At 35.8% G+C, this 23,142-nt stretch overlaps 1 protein-coding gene and 1 pseudogene across 1 annotated transcript; both read right to left on the bottom strand.

Annotated features, from left to right (window-relative positions):
• Nucleotides 1–733: 733 nt before the first annotated feature.
• Nucleotides 734–1,715, bottom strand: LOC143564735 (pre-mRNA-splicing factor 38-like; annotated as a pseudogene).
• A 13,879-nt stretch (nt 1,716–15,594) lies between these two features.
• On the bottom strand, nt 15,595–16,881 carry LOC143564734 (uncharacterized). The gene is made up of 2 exons (XM_077051923.1): nt 16,654–16,881; nt 15,595–16,143 (listed from the first exon to the last, which is right to left on the bottom strand). The coding sequence occupies exons 1-2, from the start codon at nt 16,879–16,881 to the stop codon at nt 15,595–15,597; spliced, it is 777 nt and encodes a 258-aa protein (XP_076908038.1).
• Between the last annotated feature and the right edge of the window lie 6,261 nt (nt 16,882–23,142).

Raw genomic sequence — 23,142 nt, 5'->3', positions numbered from 1 at the left:
TTCATGAACGTAAACGAGCGAACATGACTAAGCTAGAAATTTTTTAAAAGTAAATGTGAACAACAAAGTGTTGTGCCTAAAAATTTATTAAAACTTGACTGAATTTTGATGGGAATACAAAATTTAAATGAACGTATTAACGAACGTAAACAAGTGAACATAAACAAACATAATCTAACAAACATAAAAGAAAGTTAACAAACGAACATAAACAAATTAAAATTAATGTACGCTCTACGAACAAACGGTTAAATATTTGTTCATATTCGTTGAATTCCCATCAACGGTTCACTAAACGTTTGGTTCATTTAAAATTACAGGCCTAACAAGTATAAACAGTAAATGAAGTTAACCCATTCAGGCTGGAATTGCAACCTTTAGATAAAACCTGAATGCGTATAAAGAGAAAACGAAGTTAAGTTGTGACGGGGAATGTGTGATCCATCATACCTCTCATCTGTACAATGCTAGTACAGTGAAACCTGGCAGAATCAAATAATATTATTCATCTAGGAAGCTCTTTCAATCCACCGGCTGCTACACGATCTTGGGCTAAGAAAGCCCAAGACAATGCAAACCGATGTCTACTATACTATCTTGAGCCTATGAAAGCCCAAGACCACTGCAAAGTGATGTGACTGAGAATTTTAAAAGGCAAGCTTCCATTAATCCTAAGACTGACTAACATAACAGAATCTGGTCAACCTTAACCAACTAAGAGAAAGAACTATACCTGTGTCTATGGCTGTCACGTTTCCGATCTCGACCTCTATCCCTTGATGGGCTCTGTGGCGCGGTAATAATCCTATTTTCAGAAAAAATAAGTCAGAAAAATATACATATTTAATATAATAATTTTAAAAGTGACAAAATCATGTATAATTGCATAAGCCAAAAAAAAAACCTTTTCATGAGCCCCGTTATCAATATCCATCATAAGTTGATCATCCTCGTCTTTTTCCTCTTCTTCCTCAAATCATCTTCAAGTGCACTTTTTCTAGGTTCCAAAGCACCAATTGCTTCAATAGTAAGCCTGCAAAATGAAGAATGTAAACTGTTAATATTATATATGTTCACAAAAGAAAGATGTGAAATGCAACAGTTTGTAGTCATGCCTTTTCTTCATGCGTGGCAGAGCAATGTCACACGAGTAATCTTTTGTCAAAAGCTCATCAATAACTTCATCCACATGAGCGAGAGCAAAGCCTAATAAATAATACATCAAAAACAGACATCAAGAATTCAAAATAAAAAAAAAAGGGTTAAAGAGAGATAGATAGTGAAAGAAGTTACGGCCATCAGGTAATTTGCGCTCTCAACTTTCGGTAATCATTATACAAGGGCTCTAGATAGCGGTAGACGTCGATATCGGTGCCCGTGAGTCGCAAGTAAAAGGCTCCAAGCACCCGCACATACTTGTAGTCTTCGTTTTTGATGAACTCGACTACAATTTCTTTATCAGGCTGGATCTGCAGCATCTTCATGACGAGGCAAATGAAGGGGGGTGGGCTTGCGGTTACCGCCGTAGCTGCCGCCGAGGTGGTCGAGCTCCATTGCCTTGTCGACGAGGGTCTCCGCGGTGAGACCGAAGCACTGCTCCTTCCAGAAGGTGTTTTGGTAGATTTTAGACCTCAGGATCTTCTCAACGAGGTTTTGTGGGTTGGTCCCGTGGATGCTCTTTGCCGAGGGGTCGGTTCGGTTGGCCATTTGATGCCAAACCTAGAATTGAAGTAAGCTAGGGTTGTTAGGATTACCTCAACTGACTCATTTTTATATTATATTATAGCGAATAATCGACAATAGAGTGATTGAAGTAATTGCAATAATCGAAGAGAAGATGTTACCTACTGTGTAAGAAAGAAAGAAAGAAAGAAAGGAAGGAAGCAATGAATCTACCGGCGCTGATGGATGCTCTGCTTCTTTCAATTTCAACCCTAACTTACTTTTATTACTACTATTCACGCCCTTTGCCAGCCTATTTGTTTTTGATCCGACCTACGTTGTTGGCTTTTAAAGTTTGGTTTAAACATTCTCCAATAAATTATATCGTCGTTCCTTACTTCACAAAATCATTATACTATTAAAAGCGCATAGCTCTCTCGTGGAACAAAAACCCAACCGTCATTGGAATTTGAATTGTCAACCTCGCAAGGCATAACTTAAATAATTCATTATCATAATTTATCAAAAGTTACACCAGTTAAAATTAAACTTTAGTCTCCATCAAAAAATCTAAGGTAAAGTTTAAAATACAAATGAAGACAAAAAATGAGAAGTATTTTATGACCACACAAAAAAATCCCTTAAAATACATTTAAAAATAATAATAAAAAAATCATAACTCAAAATATAAATAAAAATCGAAAAAAATTAAAAAACTAAAATGTTTCCGCCATCATTTCTGTTCAAAAATAAAAAATAAAAAATAAAAAATTTTGAAGAAAAGACACAATGCTAAGATCAAAGACACAATGACGAAAATGAACAAAAGACACAATTGCAACTAAAAAAAGACACAATAGATCGCAAAATTTAACACAATGCCGAATAAAAATATAGCACAATTTTGAGTAATATAACACAGTATAAGGAAAAAAAGACACAATGTCAAGGAAAAAAAGACACAATTAATGATGAAATAAACACAAAACACAATGATAAAAAAAAACGACTTTTTTCACTTACCATTATGTTTTTTTTATTATAACGACAAAGACGGTGGAAACATTTTTTTTGTTTTTACTTTTTTCGTTTTTTATTAAATTTTGAGTTATGATTTATTTATTTATTTATTTTTTAAAAAAAGTTTAAGAGTTTTTTTTTTTGCTACAAATCCTTCTTATCCTTCTCATTTTTGTTCCTTTATGTATATAAAAATATACATATTTTTTTAGCAACAAATAATATATAAAAAACTGCAACTTCTATCACATAATATATCTCAAATGGCTACTTATCATATTAAAATGTATTTTCAGGTAAACCCAAGCCTTAACCGAAGAAATAAGCGAAAAGCCGAAGAAAAATGAAAGAACCCCCCCCCCCCCCCCCCCCCCCCCAAAAAAAAAAAACACTCCCACACGTCTCCATGCCTCCCTGAACACGCCCCATGCTTCTCTATGTAAGAAAAGACAAAAATCTGCAAGAAAAGACAGAATATTTGACACGTGGGCACGGGGCGCCTCAGGAAGCATGGGGCCGTGGTCACCTATCAAGAAAAGACAAAAGAAATATAACAAAAGACCAAAGACATGGGGGCCGTGCTTCAAGAAGCACGCCCAGTGCTAAGTCAACATGTACGATCTGACAGAGCATTTAATGCAACTAGACACGTTGACACGGTGGCCGTGCCTAAGTGCCCAGATAGCCAATAAATAGAGGAACATGTTGCACTCATTTAGTGTGATTTAAGAAAACTACTATACGGGTTTCTCTTATAAAAACACCCACATTACACTCATATTGAAGATCTTGTAGAGAGTTTTAAGGCTTGGAGGCTATCATTATCATCCATCATCATCATCATCCATCACCATTGAAGAAGGAAGATTCATCCAACATTTGGTTAGATTGTTCTAGTTTGATCATGTGTTTGTTATCTTCATCTCTTTTGATGTTCATAACCAAGCTAATTATGAGCTAAACTCCATTTACCATCTAAAATCTATGAAGAAGCTTTGTTTTACTTGATGATTATGTTGAACATGTGATTTAGTTTGATAAAGTACATGATTAATTTGCAATTATCATTTGATGAAAAAGTGTTTTCTCACTTTAACTCAATATATCAAGGTTGATGATTAATAATCATTCATGATTCACTCATGTTCTTGGAGACTAGAAATGATAAAAAGAATACATTGATAACTTATTCAAGATAAAACATGGACCCTTATATTGTACTTAGAAATGATGAGATATAAGTTATGATCTATTTCTCTAGTTTTGATAATTCTGAAATAACATTGTTAACACGATTGCTTAGGTTAAGTTAAAGAAATCATATTTTAATGAAATGTGTAATTAAAACCTAATCAAATCAACCAGGGGGAGGTTGTGTGAGTTATCTACAATTACCTGAAGTTGTTAGGATTGGTATTTGAGAAATCGAAGTCAATCCTAATCGTTCTACTTTACCAAACTACTTGTCTACTTAAATTGACATTCTCGTGGTAGTATGAGATTAAGCAAGGATGGACTTGAAAATACGCATGCTACTTTCTTTTATGTCATAGAATATGTTCACTTAGAAATGAGGGACTATTCTATCATATATTATTAAAGCAAGTTTATCACATGTTTATTTAATAATCATCAAGGAAAAATGGAGTGGATTCTTGATCTTAGATGGCAACCTTCATATAATTGAATTACTCATTTAGAATTTCTCTTCTTGTCACCTATATATATATATATATTATATATATATAAGTATTTCTATTTTATAAAATGTTTAAAAAGCAACCCTAAAATGATTAAACTCTCCGATTAAAGTAAAACGAAGATTCATTATTAGAAACATTTGTGTCCACGGATCGATACTTGGTTCCTACCAATACTATTCTACATATACGATAGGTACACTTTCCTATTTTGTGTGTGTTTAGTCTTACTAGAAATCACTTTTAGAAATTTAAAAAACGATCTTGTACAAAAGTTAAATCTCCCATCCACTATATTTTATAACCGCATGAACGCAACACACATTAAGTTTTTGGGGTCGTTGACGGGGAAACGACACGTTTCTAAGAATGATCCAAGTTTTAATTTAATCATTGTTTATAATTTCGCACAAATTTCTAACTTTTATTTTATTTTCTTTCTAACTATGAGATTAAAATTATTTTTTTAAGGCTAGCCTAACCTTTACTTTAGCTTAATTAACTTATACCTTAGTTTAGTTTTAAAATAGCTTAGCCTAACTTTTAGCTTAACTTTAACTAACCTTTAGTTTAATTTAAAGAGTTTAAATTTGGTTTAACTAACCTTTATTCCTCTACATTCGGACCTGTGCTTGTTTCTCCAATTTCTGAACCGGAAAGCCAACTCTCGAAGGCTATGGCAATGGAGTGGCTCCACCGATATCACCGAACATTTAGAAATCAAATCAAGCACCATTCATATGATGAAAAATTCAGTTCAATTTCATGGTCTTCTCGATGAAGACCCTCTTTCTCATATGTCTCGATTCCTATGAATCTGCGGAACCTTTAAAATTCAAAAACGTTAAGAAGATCAGATCAAACTCAAACTCTTTCCTTTTTCTCTAAGGGGTTAAGCCTTAAAATGGATAGAATCTCTTCCTTCTGGTTCCATCACCAACTGGGACTAGATGGTTGAACAGTTTCTCCTCAAATACCTTCCGCCCGATAAAACTGCCAAATATCGAGCCAGCATTACCGGATTCCGAATCGATGGTGATGAGTCGTTACACGCAGCATGGGAAAGATACAGAAGTCTTCTGAGAATATGCCCACACCATGGACTGAGCGTATGGTTACAAGTACAAACTTTCTTTGACGCACAATCCAGTCAAAACAAACAGGCCATCGACCAAGTCGCCGGTGGAGACTTGGGATCCAGATCACCTAACGAATCATTTGAAATCATGGAGAAAGCAGCAAAGAAGAGTTTCGCTTATAACCCACCAAGATCTACAACAACACATAAAGGAATGCACCACGTCGATTCCAACAATCTTGTCACCGCACAACTTGAAGCTCTTTTTAAAAAATTCGAACAACATCAAGCCGAACTATCAAAAACCAAAATCACCTGTGACACCTATGGAGGAACTCATAAAATGAGTGACTACAAAGTCATTATGACCATGGAAGAAGTTGACCTCATCGCCCATCAATACAACGCTTTCAGCAACAACTACAATCCAGGTTGGAGTAACCACTCGAATTTCAGTTTGAAGGACGGAGGTAACACTCACACTCTACCCGGATTCGAAAAGAGGCCGATGAACCAATCATTCTAACCTTAACCTCAATTTCAAGAACAAAGTTCTAGTAGCCACTAAAACCCGAGCTACTCAAAAATCGAATAAATGTTAATCCAAATCATGACCAAGACAAATGAAGCAGAGAAGAAGGGCGACTCAAGATCCGTTGATATTAGCGGAGTATTGTTAAAGCATGATGTTGACCTAAAAAGAAACAAGCATCATTGCAGAATCTAGAAACTCAGATCAGACAGATTGCCCGACTGTCACACCCCGACCAAATGCGGCAGAACATGCCGGGGTGCAACGGATTGCTCAAGAACACAAGACATTATTAAAGTGACACTATTTAAACAACTCATTTATTCCATTTAATCAACAAAAGTAACACAACATCGTTCATACAAAATAACACCAAATATAAGAATTTAATTGTTAATTCTTCTAATAACCTAAACGGTCTCAAATAAGATAGCACATTCGAACTCCAATCAACCAATAATCAAACTTGTAACAATGCATAAAATAATATTTGTCAACACGAATGTTGGTGAGAAATTTCATTGTTTTGAGTATATATAATATGAGGCAAAATCCACAACTCGTATATGAAACTATAATTAAAAGCAACAATTGCGGTATATAAATCATAAATAAATGAGGATCCTTTCTAGTCGGTAACAACCGACATACTCAAATAATGAGGCCCTATTCTACAAGCACAAGGCTAAAGTAGTTAGGGGTGCGTATGATCATACTTATTGAGGCTAGACAACAAAATAAATAAACACTCATGCACGTAAAGCATATGAGACATATAACACACAATCGAGCAAATATTCAAAGTATCATATACCCTAGAGTTTGGGGTTTGAGAATCTAGTATCATAAATCATTGTTGTTTTGAATAGGTATGCATGTTACCTCCAAAGTATAAAAATTAAAACAGGGGATGAAATGTACTCACATGTTATAAGTAACTTGGAGGATTAGTTTGTGATAAAACGGAAAGATAAGTTCAACTAGCAAGACCTAGATTAAAAAGGGTCTTGAGTTAGTAGATGGACTTAAAAGCTTTAAAATAAAATAACATGACAAGTAAGATAAATAATTAAAGTTTGAGGTTTTAAGTGTAAATACATAAGAATTAAATTAATGGTTTTAGAAAATTAAGTTTACTCGAAATTGGGTGTCGGTATTCTATTCATTAGTTTTACTTAACCTTTGTTAAGTAAGTATTTGGGTATAATTATGCTATTGCAAGACCCTTTGTTAAATAGATACTAAGACGAGATTTTACGAGTGTTCGGATTTGTCGGTTCGAGTCTTGATAATTGGTCAAGCCCGAAGTCGAGATTCCAAAGTGATAAATGTTATGAGATAACTCAATGAAATCAAAAGAAACTTAACCAAGTGTGTAGTTCTATTAAGAAGAACCTTAACGTCCGTTAAGCAGGTGTTTGGCTTTGTCGGTCCAAACTTGTTATAAGATCAAGTTGGATCCAACATACCAAGTGTTTTGAGAAAATAATTAAAATTAGTTTATAATATAATTTTAGAGAAAAATACGAGATTCGTTGGCCCAAAACACAACTAGTGTGTCTTAAGCGAGTGAACTCGGTTTAGTTCAGTCTTGGTTCGGTCCTTGACTCGGAATAAGACCGAGGATGGTTACCACATACCCAATACCATAGAACTTATTAAAAGGAACTTAGAAATTATAATACACAAATCTTACATGTAACATATTAATAAATCATTTTAAATATAAAGCATTTAAACGAGAGTTCGGTCTTGGTTCGGTCCTTGACTCGGAATAAGACCGAGGATGGTTATCACATATCCAATACCATAGAACTTATTAAAATAAACATAGAATTGATAATACTCAAGTCTTACATACAATATGTTAACAATAATGTATCTAAACAAAAGTTCGGTTTTGGTTCGGCTCTTAACTCCGGATGAAACCGAGGATGGTTGCCACATACCCATTACCATAGAACTCATTAAATGATTTGGAAACTAAAATAAATAGAACTAAACATTAACATTAATAATAAGCTTAAACAAAATTTAAAGTGTTAACAAGGACTATAATAGTCCTCCATGAAGCCTTGCCTAGCGATACACCTAAACCAACCATGGCCGGAGAAGGGAAAGCCAAGGAAACAAGGGGAGTACGTTTTAAACAAGCTATAATAACAAGCTTTAATTAACAAGAATTAGTTACAAACAAAGATTAGAAGTAGTTTACCTTGAGAAGTCAAACTATCAAGACTTTGAAGAAAGAATTCTAGATCTAGATTGGGGAGAGTTTGAGGTTAATGAGCAAACCCAAATGGGATGCATTGGTCTTGTTTATATAGAGAAAGAGTGAAGGGTTGGCCATAATGTTTCTTTTATGAGTTACATGCTTTTGTTATTTGACAATTTTAGTCCCTTAAGTTTGTTTTAACTCGTTTTTTGCCAAAAAGGGTGTTTTAACGTAACGGAAGAGATGATTTCTTGATCCGACAATTGTGTAACATAAACGAACATAAAACCCAATATTTTATTAATAATGAAAGATCCGAAAGACCAAAACGGGTTGGGTTTCTGATACAAAAACAAATACAAGTTAAACCAAAAATGACAAATGTCACACCGACAATTGTCTAAAAGACCACCTAGCGCTCTTCCAAGCAACACAATCACAAATCCAAATGCAACAGCTAACGCTGTTACATTAAGAAGTGGCACGACCAGTGTTGCCTCACCAACTTCAGAACTAGTTATGGAGAATGAAGTACCTGACAAGACGCATGAGATACTGATTTCAATAGGCACCGTACAACCTAAGGCTATACCCATTGGTAATCCAAAATTGCAAACCCTCAACTTTTTTGAAAAAAAAAAAAGAAAAACGACCTTAATTCACCGATCGATTCGGTGGCTCAAACGAGATTGCTATCTCAAATTTGGCCAACTTGTGACCACATGTCACAATGTGAGTGGATGTAATTTTATTTTCTTTTTTCTATTTTATTCTCACTAATTAATTATATATATATTTTAATTTTTTTTATAACTTATTATATATAACTTTTAAAAAATATAAAAAACATAGACTTAGATTTTTTATTAACATTACGGAAAAAATTTCGTTAGAATTAGAGTTCGTTTAAAAAATCGTATTTTTTTGAATAACATCAAAATTCTATCCATTATTGAGTTATCTTATCTGAAGCATTAGTTTAGTATGATTTTATGGATTGTAACATTAATATCCATTATTGAATTATCTTATCTGGCGTTGATGAATAAGTATGTAGTTTTGTATCATTAATATGTGTAATTTTGTATTTCATGCTACTATTGTAACTTATTTTTATCTATTTTATAAAATGTGTTTGATTAATATATATTTAAAGTTTTTTATATTTAAAAAAAATATAATTACTTAATTATATTTATATAGTTAATCAAAACTAATTATAAATTGAATTTATTTAATAAAAAAAGGATGAGATTGGGTTGTTAATGGGAGTAAAAGATTGGAGTGGGTTAAATTTTGTAGATTGAAGAGAGAGAAAATAATTTTATAATGTGAGATTGAGATTGTGAGATTGTTGATGGGGATAGTCTAAGAAACTAGTCCGAACTTATGTTCCACCTATTTCATATTCTGGACGGCTGAAATAGGAGAGATTGGAAGCTTAGTACAGAAAGTTTTTATAACTCTTCAAACAACTCCACATCAACATCCCTTTCGTCGAAGCCATTGCTAAGATGCTGAAATATGCAAAGTTTCTCAAAGAGGTGCTAACCAACAAAAGAAATCTGGAGGAACTCTCGCATGCCACCTTGAGTGAAGAATGCTCAATTGTCCTCCAAAACAAGTTGCCACCAACAATAACCGATCCAGGGAGCTTTACTATCCCTTGTCACATAGGAAATTTGTCCGTTAGCAATGCCCTGGCTGACCAAAGCCAAACTAGTGATAAGAGAACCAAAGCCCACCTGCATGAGCATTCAGTTAGTTGACCGATCTGTTAAATACCCTCGGAGCATTGTTGAAAACATGCTTGTCAAAATTAACAAATTTGTTTTCCTAGAAGATTTTGTAATTCTAGACATGGGGGAAGACAAAAGTGTACTTCTAATTTTAGGAAGACCCTTTCTAGCCATGACAAAGGCTATCATTGATGTTTGCACCGACAAACTCACTCACAGGGTCAATGACGAGGCTATCAGTTTTGACATAGGAAATTCTATGCAACATTCGCAACATCATGATGACACATTATACTGTGTTGACATCATCGATTCTATCGTGAGTTTCTATGTGCGGAAATCCTCCATCAATACCCCACTAGAAACACAAATCTTAACTGAAATTATCATCAAACCCATTTTAGAAAACGAAAATCTCAATACTAACAACAACAACAATCAAGAAACATCATAAGTAGTATGTGAGATCACCGAATGTAATGAAAAGTCAAAACCATCAATCAAAGAACCACCAGCCTTAGAGTTAAAAGAACTCCCGAACTATCTCGAATACGCCTTTCTGGAAAAATACTCCCAGTCATTATTTCATCTCACTTTTCTTAAGAAGAGAAAGACGAACTTCTTATGGTTCTTAAAAACCATAAGATGGCTATCGCATGGAAGATCATGGATATCAAGGGCATCACTCCTTCCTTTTGTACCCACAAAATCCTCATGGAAGAAGAATACAAACCCGTGGTCCAACAATAAAGACGTCTCAATCCCAACATGCAAGATGTGGTGAAGAAGGAATTGATCAAACTCCTTGATGTTGGATTAATCTACCCAATCTCAGATTCACCTTGGGTTAGTCCAGTTCAAGTAGTACCCAAGAAGGGAGGAATGACAGTTGTAATGAACGAGAAAGACGAGCTAATACCAATGAGAACCATCAAAGGCTGGCGAGTTTGCATTGACTACTGGAAGCTTAATGACGCCACAAGAAAAGATCATATTCCACTTCCTTTTATCGATCAAATGCTTGAACGTTTATCTGGAAAAATGTTCTACTGTTTTCTTGATTGATTCTCCGGATCATTCAAATTCCCATTGCTCCTGAAGATTAGGAGAAAACCACCTTTACATGTCCGTATGGCACCTTCGCCTACCGAAGAATGCCATTTGGACTATGTAATGCTCCATCCACCTTCCTGTCACACCCCAAAAATCTTAACATAAAACAGCGAAAGACTTAACTTAAGTCGTTCGGGCTATGACAGATGCCGATAGCCAATAACAATAGAATAATTAATAATAAAATATTATCTTTTATTAAAGAAAATATCTATACTATATATAAAGCATGAGTGAGGGACCTCTTAAATTTTAAGAGGTATCAAACTCAATGCTTTATGTACAACGTACAATGCATCAAAAATATAAAAATTAAGGGTAACTAAGTCTTTTCATTCCTTTAAAATATACCCATAACTTTGGTCCCTCAACTTCACTACTTATTTTGTAAATTTAGATAATAGTTACACGTATGCCCCCCTAATTCAAAACCAACTACCCCTTGACTTTTTAACGGTCATATCTTTTCACAAGTTAATATTTTTCTTAAAATAACTACATCATAAAAACGAGTATTTTATCCTCTTTAATTTGAATATGATATTGCTATATTTTTTTAGTTTTACGCGATTACCGTCTAGAACTGGTAACAGGTCGAGTCGGGTGAGCTTGGGTTATTTGTAAAAGTGGATTAGGGTCAGAACAAGTCGATACAAGAAAAATGGTTAATTTGGTTCATGTTCGAGTAGATAGGGGCCAGGTCAGACCGATGTCGAGCCGGAAGGGATTAGGGCCAAAATGGGTTGGTTTACAAAAGTGATTTATTTGAAACTACTGTATATTTCGGGTTTGCTTCTTGATTTTCGTCACTGGTTACGCAGATGTCGTTTTCTACATGTATCGGGGCCGATAAACGCGTGTTCAGCACCACGTAACGCACATAACCAAATCTTGGTTAGCGCTCAACATAGCGCCCTACACCGGTAATCGTTATGAATTACACGCGTGGTGTTGGTTAAGCATGTTTTAATGTCAGTAACGTGCATTCTGGGCTGGTTACACGTGTTCAATCTTCGATTACACGCAACTGGCTTTGCACGAGCTACGTGTCAAATTTCGGGCTACGCGCACAATGTCATTAGATGACGTATGTACAGACACATCCTATACGTTTAATGTCGAGTTACGTGCACACCCCCGCTGCATTGCGCGGACACTCATCTAGTATATTACAACATCAGAGTTTTTATACACGTGTCATCGCAAAGTCTTATATCAACTTTATTCAAACACGACCTGCCCTCCTTTCCATGCCTCCTCGAAAGCTTCACTTACCTGAAAAGCATATTAAAATAACGGTCAACATTATGTGTTGGTGAGTTTCCCTTTATAATAAAAATAGTCCATATATATATATATATATATATATATATATATCGAAACAACATTCATATAATGATCTTTGGTCATTATATCCAATATCAATTCGTGTGTAATCGTCACTACACACCGAATTATATCAAAAACATTCCGTGTATAATGGTTTACCGCCATTATAGCACAAACCCGTGTGTAATGCTCTACCATCATTACATCACAAAACAATAGGCATTTTACCTTTTAAACAAATTGTGCTGTTGTAGACGAGCAAAGAATACAACATTATGTATGACTATCTTAGTTGATAACCTGAAACATACCAGACTCAAAATACGCCTACTTCTAACCCAACGCGATGGAAGTAGGGGGCGTCACCCCGATAGATCTACCCATATTTCTGTGTCCCTTTCTAGAGCTAACCGTTATTTAGCCAACTAGACTCATCCCGCGTTTGACACAGTTTGTAAAATAAAATGCCTTTAAAATATCAATTAAATTGATATGTAATAAAGAATATGCTTTTCCCCCAAAACAATTATAATAACATTAAAAAATAATTCCAGTTAAAAACAGGGGGGGGGGGGGGTGATAGAGAAACTCACGGTTTGAAGCTTTTCGTTCCAAAAATCCCGTGTCCTATATTAGTACACGTTTTGTTAATAAAAATTTGGTTTTAGTTTTTATAACATCCTTTTAGTTTATTAATTCTAATCTAGTGTCCACACAAGCACATAAGCAAATAAGTTCCTATTAAGTTAACGAGTACACATAGATCAGTTTCCCGTTAACTATTAAATAACTAAGCCAATTAATAAACAATTAAAATATAAATATATTTTAAGTATCAGTTGTTGGAAAGTTTTAAGAAAATATTAATCTTTTATTTTTCATAACTCTTGTCGGTTTTGTCGGTTTTTATGTTTAAAACGAACCGTTTTGGTTTTTTGTATAATGTGTAACTTATAATCATGGAAAATACTTGTTACATATATATTAATCAATTTTTATAAGTTAACTTGTGAAAATATATTATTTTTATTTCTTTCTTAATATTTTCTTAAAATAGCAACTTTTAACGTTTACGTGTCGGTTTTCGCGACACGAACCGTTTAGGACTAAGTTTTATCATCTTGTCCTTTTCCCATGTATTAACTTATGTTATACATGATTGTTTTACCACTTTAGGGGCTGTTCTAAAACAGTCCCTAGGAGTTGTGTCAGTTTCGTTTAAAAAACCGATTTTTTCGACCATTAGCGTTACCGACAAGTCAATTAGGTTGAACAAGTCTACACTAATCATCTAATGGACCAATCACACATATAATAACATATAAATCATCGTAAATTCTAGTTTTGGTCATATAAATTCACAAGACACGTTTAATCGAGTTTTAAGTTCCTAGTTCATATTTTAAGTTTATTAACAATGTTACTAATTAAACTTGTTATTTTTATATGTTCAAATACTTTAAAAGTCCAGATCTTTAACCTATTTCGAAAGTTCATATAAAGCCAAAATCTTACTTTTCAATAAAGGGTTCTTATTCCATTTTAGAAGAATCTAATTTCATGATTCAAGTATGTTTTTTTTCAACAAAGTTAAATATGAACTTTTAGATGATTCTATTCTTTATACTCAATCATTCCTTTATTTATCAATCTCTAATCAATCATTCAAATCACAAGATCATGGATTTTCATGAATTTTCTAAGTGTTGTTCTATCAAAGTTTCCTATTATAGTAACTTTTAATATTTGATAATTCTAATTGATTCAATTCTTCCACTTTGATTAAGTACAATTCTAAGTTTAATTCATTCAATTAGTTTGATAGGGTTTCATGCATCCTTAGTGCTCTATTCCAATTTTGTTCTTTCAATTCACCATTTGACAAAGTTTCTATATCTAGTAAGTTGTTTGCTAATTCAATTAATGTGTTAGCTAATCAATCCTCTAATCATGCATCCTATCTTAATTTAAAGTTGCTATTAATCGCATAATGATCACATTCTTCACAAGTATTCACATAAAAATCCAAATTTCAAATTTTATTAAATTAAAGTTTCCCTATTTAGCAACTTTAACAATCTTTGTTAATCTTCAAGTTTCAACTATTGATTCTAGCATATAACCTATCTTACTTTCAATTAAGTTATTCCATATCACTTTTGATTCAACAATCCATCCAAAACCCCTTAATGAATCCCAAAACCAAAATCCCCAAATTTCAATTATGGCCTTTTTCTTGTTTTGTTCATCTCCAACAACAATTTTCAATAATCTAAGTCCTTACTAACAAGTTAAAGACCAATAATCAATCCAAATTTCATTCTAACAACAAACCCTAATATCAAGTTTATTCAAATAATCAAGAGATCAATATCACCTTTAATCAACCTTGTTAGTCAATGCATGATCCTTATGATGAACATATGCATGTGTAAGTGAGTTTGATTCTTCCTCTTACACATACATATATACATACGGCCCACACATGCACACACGCTTTATTCACATTTTCAACTTTCAAGCTCAAACAATCTCAAGAACTACAAATCTTTTGTATCTACATCTAACAAGTAATCATAAATTAAAACTTACTTGTTCTTTGAGAGTTTGAAAGATGAAGATATTGATGTTAAGAGTGAGTGAGAGTGGTGTGCCTCCTAGCTTAATCCTTCCTAGTATGCTTGATCTTCTAATCTCTTGATCTAAACCTTCATAGTTCTTGATTTTGATTATGTATGTGTGTGTGTTTATGTTTGATATTTGATTTGAATGTGAGTGGGAAAGAGGGGGTCGGCCGAGCTTAAGAAGGGAGAGAGGGAGAGGGTGTAGAGTGTTGTGTTAGACAATAGGGTGATTGGTGGATGGCCTCACTTGGTTACAACTAATCCAACTTCTATAAGCAACAATCATTAGCTTAGGGAGTTGTACGAAGGAGATTGGGGCATTTGGGAGGTGGGGTGATGAGGTGGAGGTGGAGGGGCCGGCTAATGATTTATTTACTTTTTGGCTCGCTGCCCGAGGTTTTTGCACGTTTTTCTCATTTCGTGCCGAAATTTGGACTTTTTGTCGACTTTGCAAGATATTGAATCTTAATAAAGAGAGATTTTATTAATAAAGCGATATTAGGATGATAAACACAATTAATTAGCGAAAAGTTTTGCCAGATGTTACATTCTCCCTTCCTATAAGAAATTTCGTCCCGAAATTTAGGAAGTATCACTGGCTTCCGACTCTACTGGGAATAGATGAGGATATTTTCGTTTCATCTTGTCTTGTCGTTCCCAAGTGAACTCAGGACCTAGTCTTGAATTCCAACAAACTTTGACTAGCTTGATTCGATTTCTTCTAAGCTTTTGTATTTTCCAGTCCATGACTTCTACAGGCTCCTCGACAAATCGAAGCTTATCGTCAACTCGTATATCCTCAATAGGAACAATCAATGATTCTTCGGATATGCATTTCTTCAAGTTTGATACATGGAACACATTGTGTATTCCGTTCAATTCTGAAGGTAGTTCGAGTCGATATGCTACTGGACCAATTCGATCGATGATCTTGAATGGTCCAACGTATCTAGGACTCAGCTTTCCTTTCTTCCCGAATCTGATCACTCCTTTCCAGGGTGAGACTTTCAACAGAACTTGATCTCCCACTTGGACATCCAGTGGTTTTCTGCGATTGTCAGCATAACTCTTTTGTTGGTCTACTGCAGCCTTTAACCTGTCTTTGATCTGGAAGACCCTGTCGGCGGTCTCCTAAAAAATTTCAGGTCCTGTTAGTTGCTTTTCTCCAACTTCAGCCCAACAAAGAGGGGATCGACATTTTCTCTCATATAAGGCTTCAAACGGTGCAACCTTAATACTGGGGGTAGTAGTTGTTATTATAGGAAAATTCAGCTAACGGTAAATGAGTAATCCAACTTTTACCGAAATCGAGAATGCAGGCTCACAACATATCTTCCAATGTTTGAATGGTTCTCTCGCTTTGACCATCGGTTGGGGATGATAAGCGATACTCATGTCTAAATGTGTGCCTAAGGATTCGTGCAGAGACTGACAAAATCGAGAAATGAAACAACCGTCTCTGTCAGAGATGATGGAAACAGGTACGCCATGTTTAGCTACAATCTCTTTCAGATATAATTGAGTTAACTTCTCTAAGCTATCTTTCTCACGGATAGGAATGAAATGAGCGGATTTTGTCAATCGATCCACAATAACCCAAATAAAATCATGGTTAATGGGGGCAGTTGGTTATTTAGTCACAAAATCCATAGTAATGTTTTCCCATTTCCACTGTGGGATCTCAGGCTGCTGTAACAGTCCAGATGGCTTCTGGTGTTCAACTTTTACTTTTGAACATGTCAGACACTTGTTGACGTAAACCACTATATCTCCTTTCATGTTTGGCCGCCAATTGAATTCTTGGAGATCTTTATACATCTTGGTTGATCCTGGGTGAATTGAGTAATTGGATTTATGGGCTTCATCCATTACTAAGTTTCGCAAATTTCCTTAACGTGGTACCCAAACTCGATCGATCAAGTATAATGTACCATCAGACTTTGTTATGCATTCACACTCAAGACCTCACAATCTCTTAATTCTTTTGTTCCGCGGTTTTAAAGCTTCTTTTTGAGCATCACCGATTTGAGTGGTAAGACTTGTTTGAATTGTTAATCCTAATGCACAGACACGAAGTGGCCTTTCTCTTTCCTTTCTACTCAAGACATCAGCTACAACATTTGATTTTCCTAGGTGGTAGCGAATGTCACAGTCGTAGTCGTTCAGTAGTTCTATCCACCCTCGTTGCATTATATTCAGATATTTCTGATCAAATATGTGTTGGATTCTTTTGTAATCGGTGAAGATTGTGCACTTAGTGCCATAGAGGTAATGCCTCCAAATTTTGAGTGCAAAAAAAACTGCTCCTAATTCCAAGTCATGAGTTGTGTAATTTTTCTCGTGCACTTTGAGTTGTTGTGAAGCATAGGCTATCACATTATCTCGTTGCATAAGCACGCATCCGTGACCTAATCGTGATGCATCACAATAGACTAAAAATCCTTCTGTTCCTTCTGGGAGGGATAAGATTGGTGCACTACATAACTTTTGCTTAAGCAGTTGGAACGCTTCTTCTTGCTTTTCTGTCCAATCATATTTCTTATCCTTCTGGGTTGATTGGGTTAAGGGTTGAGCCATGGAAGAAAAGTTCTCAATGAATCTGTGGTAATAACCAGCTAATCCCAAAAATTGTCGCACTTTATGGGTAACCTTGGTGTCTCCCAATTCTTAATTGCTTCAATTTTCGTTGGATCCACATGGATAACATTTTCATTGATCACATGCCCTAGAAAGTGGACTTCTCGAAGCCATAAATCACACTTGGAGAATTTGGCATATAACTTTTCTTCTTTTAGAAATTCTAGAATCAATTTCAAGTGTTGCTCATGTTCTTTTTTGGTTCGTGTGTAGATAAGTATGTCATCGATGAATACTATCACGAATTTATCCAAGTATGGCTTACAAACTTTTATCATAAGGTCTATGAATACAACGGGTGCATTCGATAGAACAAATGGCATGACCAGAAATTCATAATGGCCATAACGGGTTCTGAATGCGGTTTTATGAACATCTTCTTCTGCAACACGTAATTGATGGTATCCGGATCGCAATTCGATTTTTGAGTAGTAGCTTGATCCTTGCAACTGGTCAAACAAATCATCAATTCTCGATAGTGGGTACCGATTCTTAATGGTGAGTTTGTTAAGATCTCGGTAATCGATGCACATTCCAAAAGAGCCGTCTTTCTTTTTCACGAATAAGACTGGAGCTCCCCAAAGTGAGAAACTTGGTCTTATAAATCCCTTGTCTAGTAATTCTTGAAGCTGATTAGATTGCTCCTGCATTTCTGATGGTGCCAATCTATACGGAGATTGAGGTATCGGAGCGACATACTGAACCAGATCAATTCTGAATACAACCTGACGCTGAGGAGGTAATCCATGCAAATCTTTAGGAAAAAATTCTGGGAAATCTCAGACTACAGGGATATCGTCTATTTTTTGCTCCTTGGCCTTTGTGTCGACCACGTTGACGAGGAAAGCCGGACATCCTTTCCTTAGAATTTTGCGGGTTTTCGTGATACTTGAGAGTTTTAACTCTGTGTTACTTCGATCTCCTTGAATAGCCAGACATTGACCAGTTGGGGTTGGTAAACGAACTAGCTTTTCGGAACATACGATCTCAGCTCCATTCTTGGATAACCAGTCCATTCCTACTACTATGTCAAAACTGCCTAATTCTACGGGTAGAAGGTCGATTGGAAACCTATGGTTTTCTAACAGAATGTTGCAGTTTCGAACAACTTCACTGGTTTCAATTAATTTTCCCTTAGCTAATTCAATTGAGCAACTGTTGTCTAACTTACTCGGTTTAATACCAAGAATGGGTTCAAATTGGTTAGAAACAAAGCTTAAATCTGCTCCGGTATCGAGTAGTACGTAAGCATAGTGATTATTAACGAGAACAGACCAGTGACTACATATGAGTCCTTCCAGGCCTTCTTCGCGTTCATCTCAAATGCTTTGCCCCTATTGTTTTGACCTTTGAGTTTGGGGCATTCTCTCCTGAAATGTCCTACGACACCACACTCGAAACATCCGGAAGTTTGGCTTCCCATGGATGTTGCTATCCTTGCGTAACAATCGCGGGCCACATGGCCGAGTCAATTGCATCGGTTCCACTTCCAGCATTCACCACCATGGATTCTTCCACACCTGTTGCAAGAGGATCCCTATCCCGAGCTTCCTCCAGGTCCTCTTGCGTTTGCCGCAAACATCCTTCCTGCTCATTGGTTTCTCTTGTACTGTCCTCTTGAGTTACCATTCCACTTCCGTTTGAGTTCTTCGGGTTTCTGATTCTCGGTAGCTGCTTTTCGTTCGGGCTCTGTGGTGGCAGGTTTCTTTCCAGAATCTTTCAGAGTTCCCATTCGGGCTGCATTATCAGTTAAAGATTTTGCAAGTTCTCGAGCTGATTGAATGGTGGTTGGTTTGGGTGATCAAACAAGTATAAGGCTTGAGTATGACAGGTTATTACAATTCTGCCATCCTCACCGAGACCTTTTCTAGAGACTAACACCTCTTTCAATTTGGCATTTCTTTATGTTTATATCACATACTTTACTCTACTTGTTTGTTTTAAAACCTACCAATGCAACAATGCAATTAAGCACACTGTCTTTTAAGCTTATTTCTTACTGGATTTGGAGTCAAGATAGTCAATGTACTATCATTTTTTCTTTTTGCTTCAAAAAATCAAAATTTTGAGGAGCATAAAAAATAAACTAAAGATTAATTTAATCGCCCCAGTTAACTTAAGTCTATAAATAAATGGCTGTTCTATCAATTCAACAAGTGAATAATAGGACCAAGATGTAACACCCCGACCAAAGGTGGATTATACATCGGGGCGCCACATATTGTTTCATTACTCGTGACACTATTGGGTGTCAATATTTAATAAATACATTCATTCGCGCACGCGCAGAGTAAACACAGATAACATAAAACATCATAAATCAATATATTATAATCATAATATTCGAACAGCAAAAACTTGTCTTGATACATTTTAATCTAGGTCCAAAATAAAGAAAACTTCCTATGTGTCCACAAGCTCCAGAACAGCTACTGCAAACCTGAACATGTGTTAAAATAAACGTCAAACACTTGCGTGTTGGTGAGATATCAAGTTTAATACAATACATAGATAACAATAAATCTGCGCGCAACACGTGTATGTCTGGTGTTTAACAAGGGTGCAATCAGATTGTGATCAAGCCTAGATAGATCATAGCTCATAGTTCATAGTTCAATCCGTGCTCCCAATTGAGCACAAAAACGAGAAAACATCTGTGCAAGTGTAAACAAAGAAAACCGTAAACGATAGGTCTCCCGTGTTCATCTAATGGATCCATGAAAACTGCGGAATAGGCCGAACAAAGCGGTTAATGATACACACATACAAATAAACAGCCAAGTAAACGTCCTCAACACATGGGATACTGCGCGACTAAAGCTCATAAACAAGTTTAAGACTCTAAGTTTGTATGAACACATGAACATCCCAAAACATTAAAAGCAAAAAGGGATTAGGTACGAGATTACTCACATGATAAACGATGCGGTGTAAGATAAAGCAAGAACCAACTTTAAACAAGCACAAGTTAACCTATAAATAAGATTATTGTTTTAATGGTTTGTTTTAAGTCTTGATATAAGTTAGCATAATTAATAAGTAAATTATTATATATAATATATATATATTACCGGAAAAGCAGGACAAAACAGGGAGGAAGACGGAGGCAGAGAGGGAGGCGGCAGAGAGAGCAAGGAGAACAGGAGAGATTAAGAGAGATTAAGTGTTTTGTGTGTGTAGTGTTAGGAAAAATAATACTATTATTTATAGAGAAACCCTAGGGAACACAATCCCTAGAAAAAGGGGAAAAGATCAAAAAGTAAAAGATTCCAAAAGCAAAAGATATCAAAAGATATGGTAGCAGGGAAAAAGAGAAAAAGCTGACAGGTTAACAGTAAAAAGGCATGGGCGGTTCAGAAAAAGGTACTGGTCAAGCATGGAGAAAGCAGATCTCAAAAGATAATGTCAGTCACTTTTTCTGCCAACCAATGGGGTTGGTGCGCATGCTGCGCCAAAAGTGGCTTTTCAGACATAAAGCAGATTAGGTCAACAGCACAAAAGATAAGACAACACAAAAGCAAACGGCTAGATTAAACAGAAGAAAACTCAAAGGGTTCAGCGCGAGAAAGCTCGAGCGCGAAGGCAGACACAGAAGGTCAAGAGAGCGCGAGCGCGAAGGCAGACATAACCATCCTTAACGCGTCGCGGAAAGAACTACATTTCTAAGCGCGCCGCGGGAAGAATCACATTTCTTAGCGCGCCGCGGGAGGAACTAAAATTCCTAGCGCGCCGCGGGAAGAACTATAATTCTTCGCGCGTCGAGGGATGAACTACGATTCTTAGCGCGCTGCGAGAAGAACTACAAATCCTTAGCGCGTCGCGGGAAGAACTACCGTTCTTAGCGCGCTGCGAGAAGAATTACAATTCTTAGCGCGCTGCGAGAAGTGTTCGTCTCGCGTATCGCTGAAACAGGTGGTCTTCACGCAGGATTCCTTGTAAGGAGTCTGGCGCGTGGAGCTGCGCAGACAACCTTAGGCGGGAAGGAACAAAGGACAAGCAAAGAGTTAGAAGAAAAAGAGGGAAACAAGGCGTAAGGGCGGGACGGCGACAAGAGGGAAAAGAAGGCGGAAAGAGAGGAGGAGAGGGACGGGACGGCGGAAAGAAAGAGAGAGAAAGAGGCGGGAAGGAAAATATATTATTATTATTAAAAGTAAAATATAAGTATAAATAAATATTAAATCACAAAAGAAAGAGATCGGATAAGGGAAACGGGTACCTGGGTCGGGTCGGATCGGGGCAGATGTCACACAAGACATGCAAGCATGCTTCACAAACTTAAATAACCGACATAATTTTTAGCGAGAAAATAATCTAAAACGCATAACAAACGCCCCAACTACGTTCCATTATCAGGTGAATGGCTAACCCGATCATTTACAAGTAAACGTCAGGACCAAACATATACAAGTACATGTCCTTCAAATTTGGGTAATTGACATACTTTTCAGCGAACATATGCAAAAATCTTTTTGGTTTTTCTCTAAACATACCTTAAAACACAATCTTTTTGTCTTTTTCACTTTTCTTATAAACAAAATAAACTTTACAATTCTTTTGGATTTTCGGATTTTTCTGTACAAACTGAAAACACAATCTTTTTGTCTTTTCAAATTTTCAAGTGTTTTTGGTTTTTCAGAATATTTTAAGAAAAATAGTAAAGAAAATAAAACACAATATTTTTGTATTTTCAGGATTTTCTAATGTTTTTAGATTTTAAAATTTTTAATGTTTTTGGGTTTTATCTATACAAACGAAAAGCACAATATTTTTTGTATTTTCTAATTTTTCACCCCCGAAAACCTAAAATCAAAATAAATTTTAAGAACAAAAAATAACAAAAAAGAAAGACAGTCATCCTTGTTGCACGATATCAGCGAGGGTATTCAATCCATTTAAACCAAGCAAAAATTGAAAACGTGTTATATCAAAAGATTTGGTAAATAGATCGGCTTTTTGAAAGTCAGTATGTACTTTCTCAAGGTTGATTAATTTATTCTCAAAGCAATCCCATATAAAATGATATCGAATTTCGATATGTTTTGTTTTAGAATGTTGTATGAGATTCTTTGTGATAGAAATTGCAGCAGAATTATCAATCAAAATAGGAGTAGTAAGAAACTTCAAACCGTAGTCGCAAAGATGTTGTTGTATCCACAAAACCTGGGAACAGCAACTCGATGCTGCAACATATTCAGCTTCAGCGATTGAAGTGGAGACCGTTGTCTACTTCTTACACTGCCAGGAAACAAGCCGGTTTCCTAAAAATTGACACCCTGCCGTTGTTGATTTGAAGTTGATATTGCAACCTCCATAGTCCGAGTCTAAGAAGACAGTAAGCTCAAAGTTATCGTCCTTGGGGTACCACAACCCGATGTCTGGATTTCCCCTCAGATACTGAAGAATTCGCTTAACCGCAGCTAGATGAGTCACTCGTGAACTTGCTTGAAACCTAGCACAAAGACAAACAACAAACATAATGTCGGGGCGAGAAGC

Source organism: Bidens hawaiensis, unplaced genomic scaffold (genome assembly GCF_021521415.1).
Source record: "Bidens hawaiensis isolate Kalapana, Puna unplaced genomic scaffold, B.hawaiensis_p1.1 tig00022151_1, whole genome shotgun sequence".
Taxonomy (NCBI): domain Eukaryota; kingdom Viridiplantae; phylum Streptophyta; class Magnoliopsida; order Asterales; family Asteraceae; genus Bidens; species Bidens hawaiensis.
The sequence above is the reverse complement of the archived record's forward strand: the minus strand, read 5'-3'. Positions and strand labels throughout refer to the sequence as shown.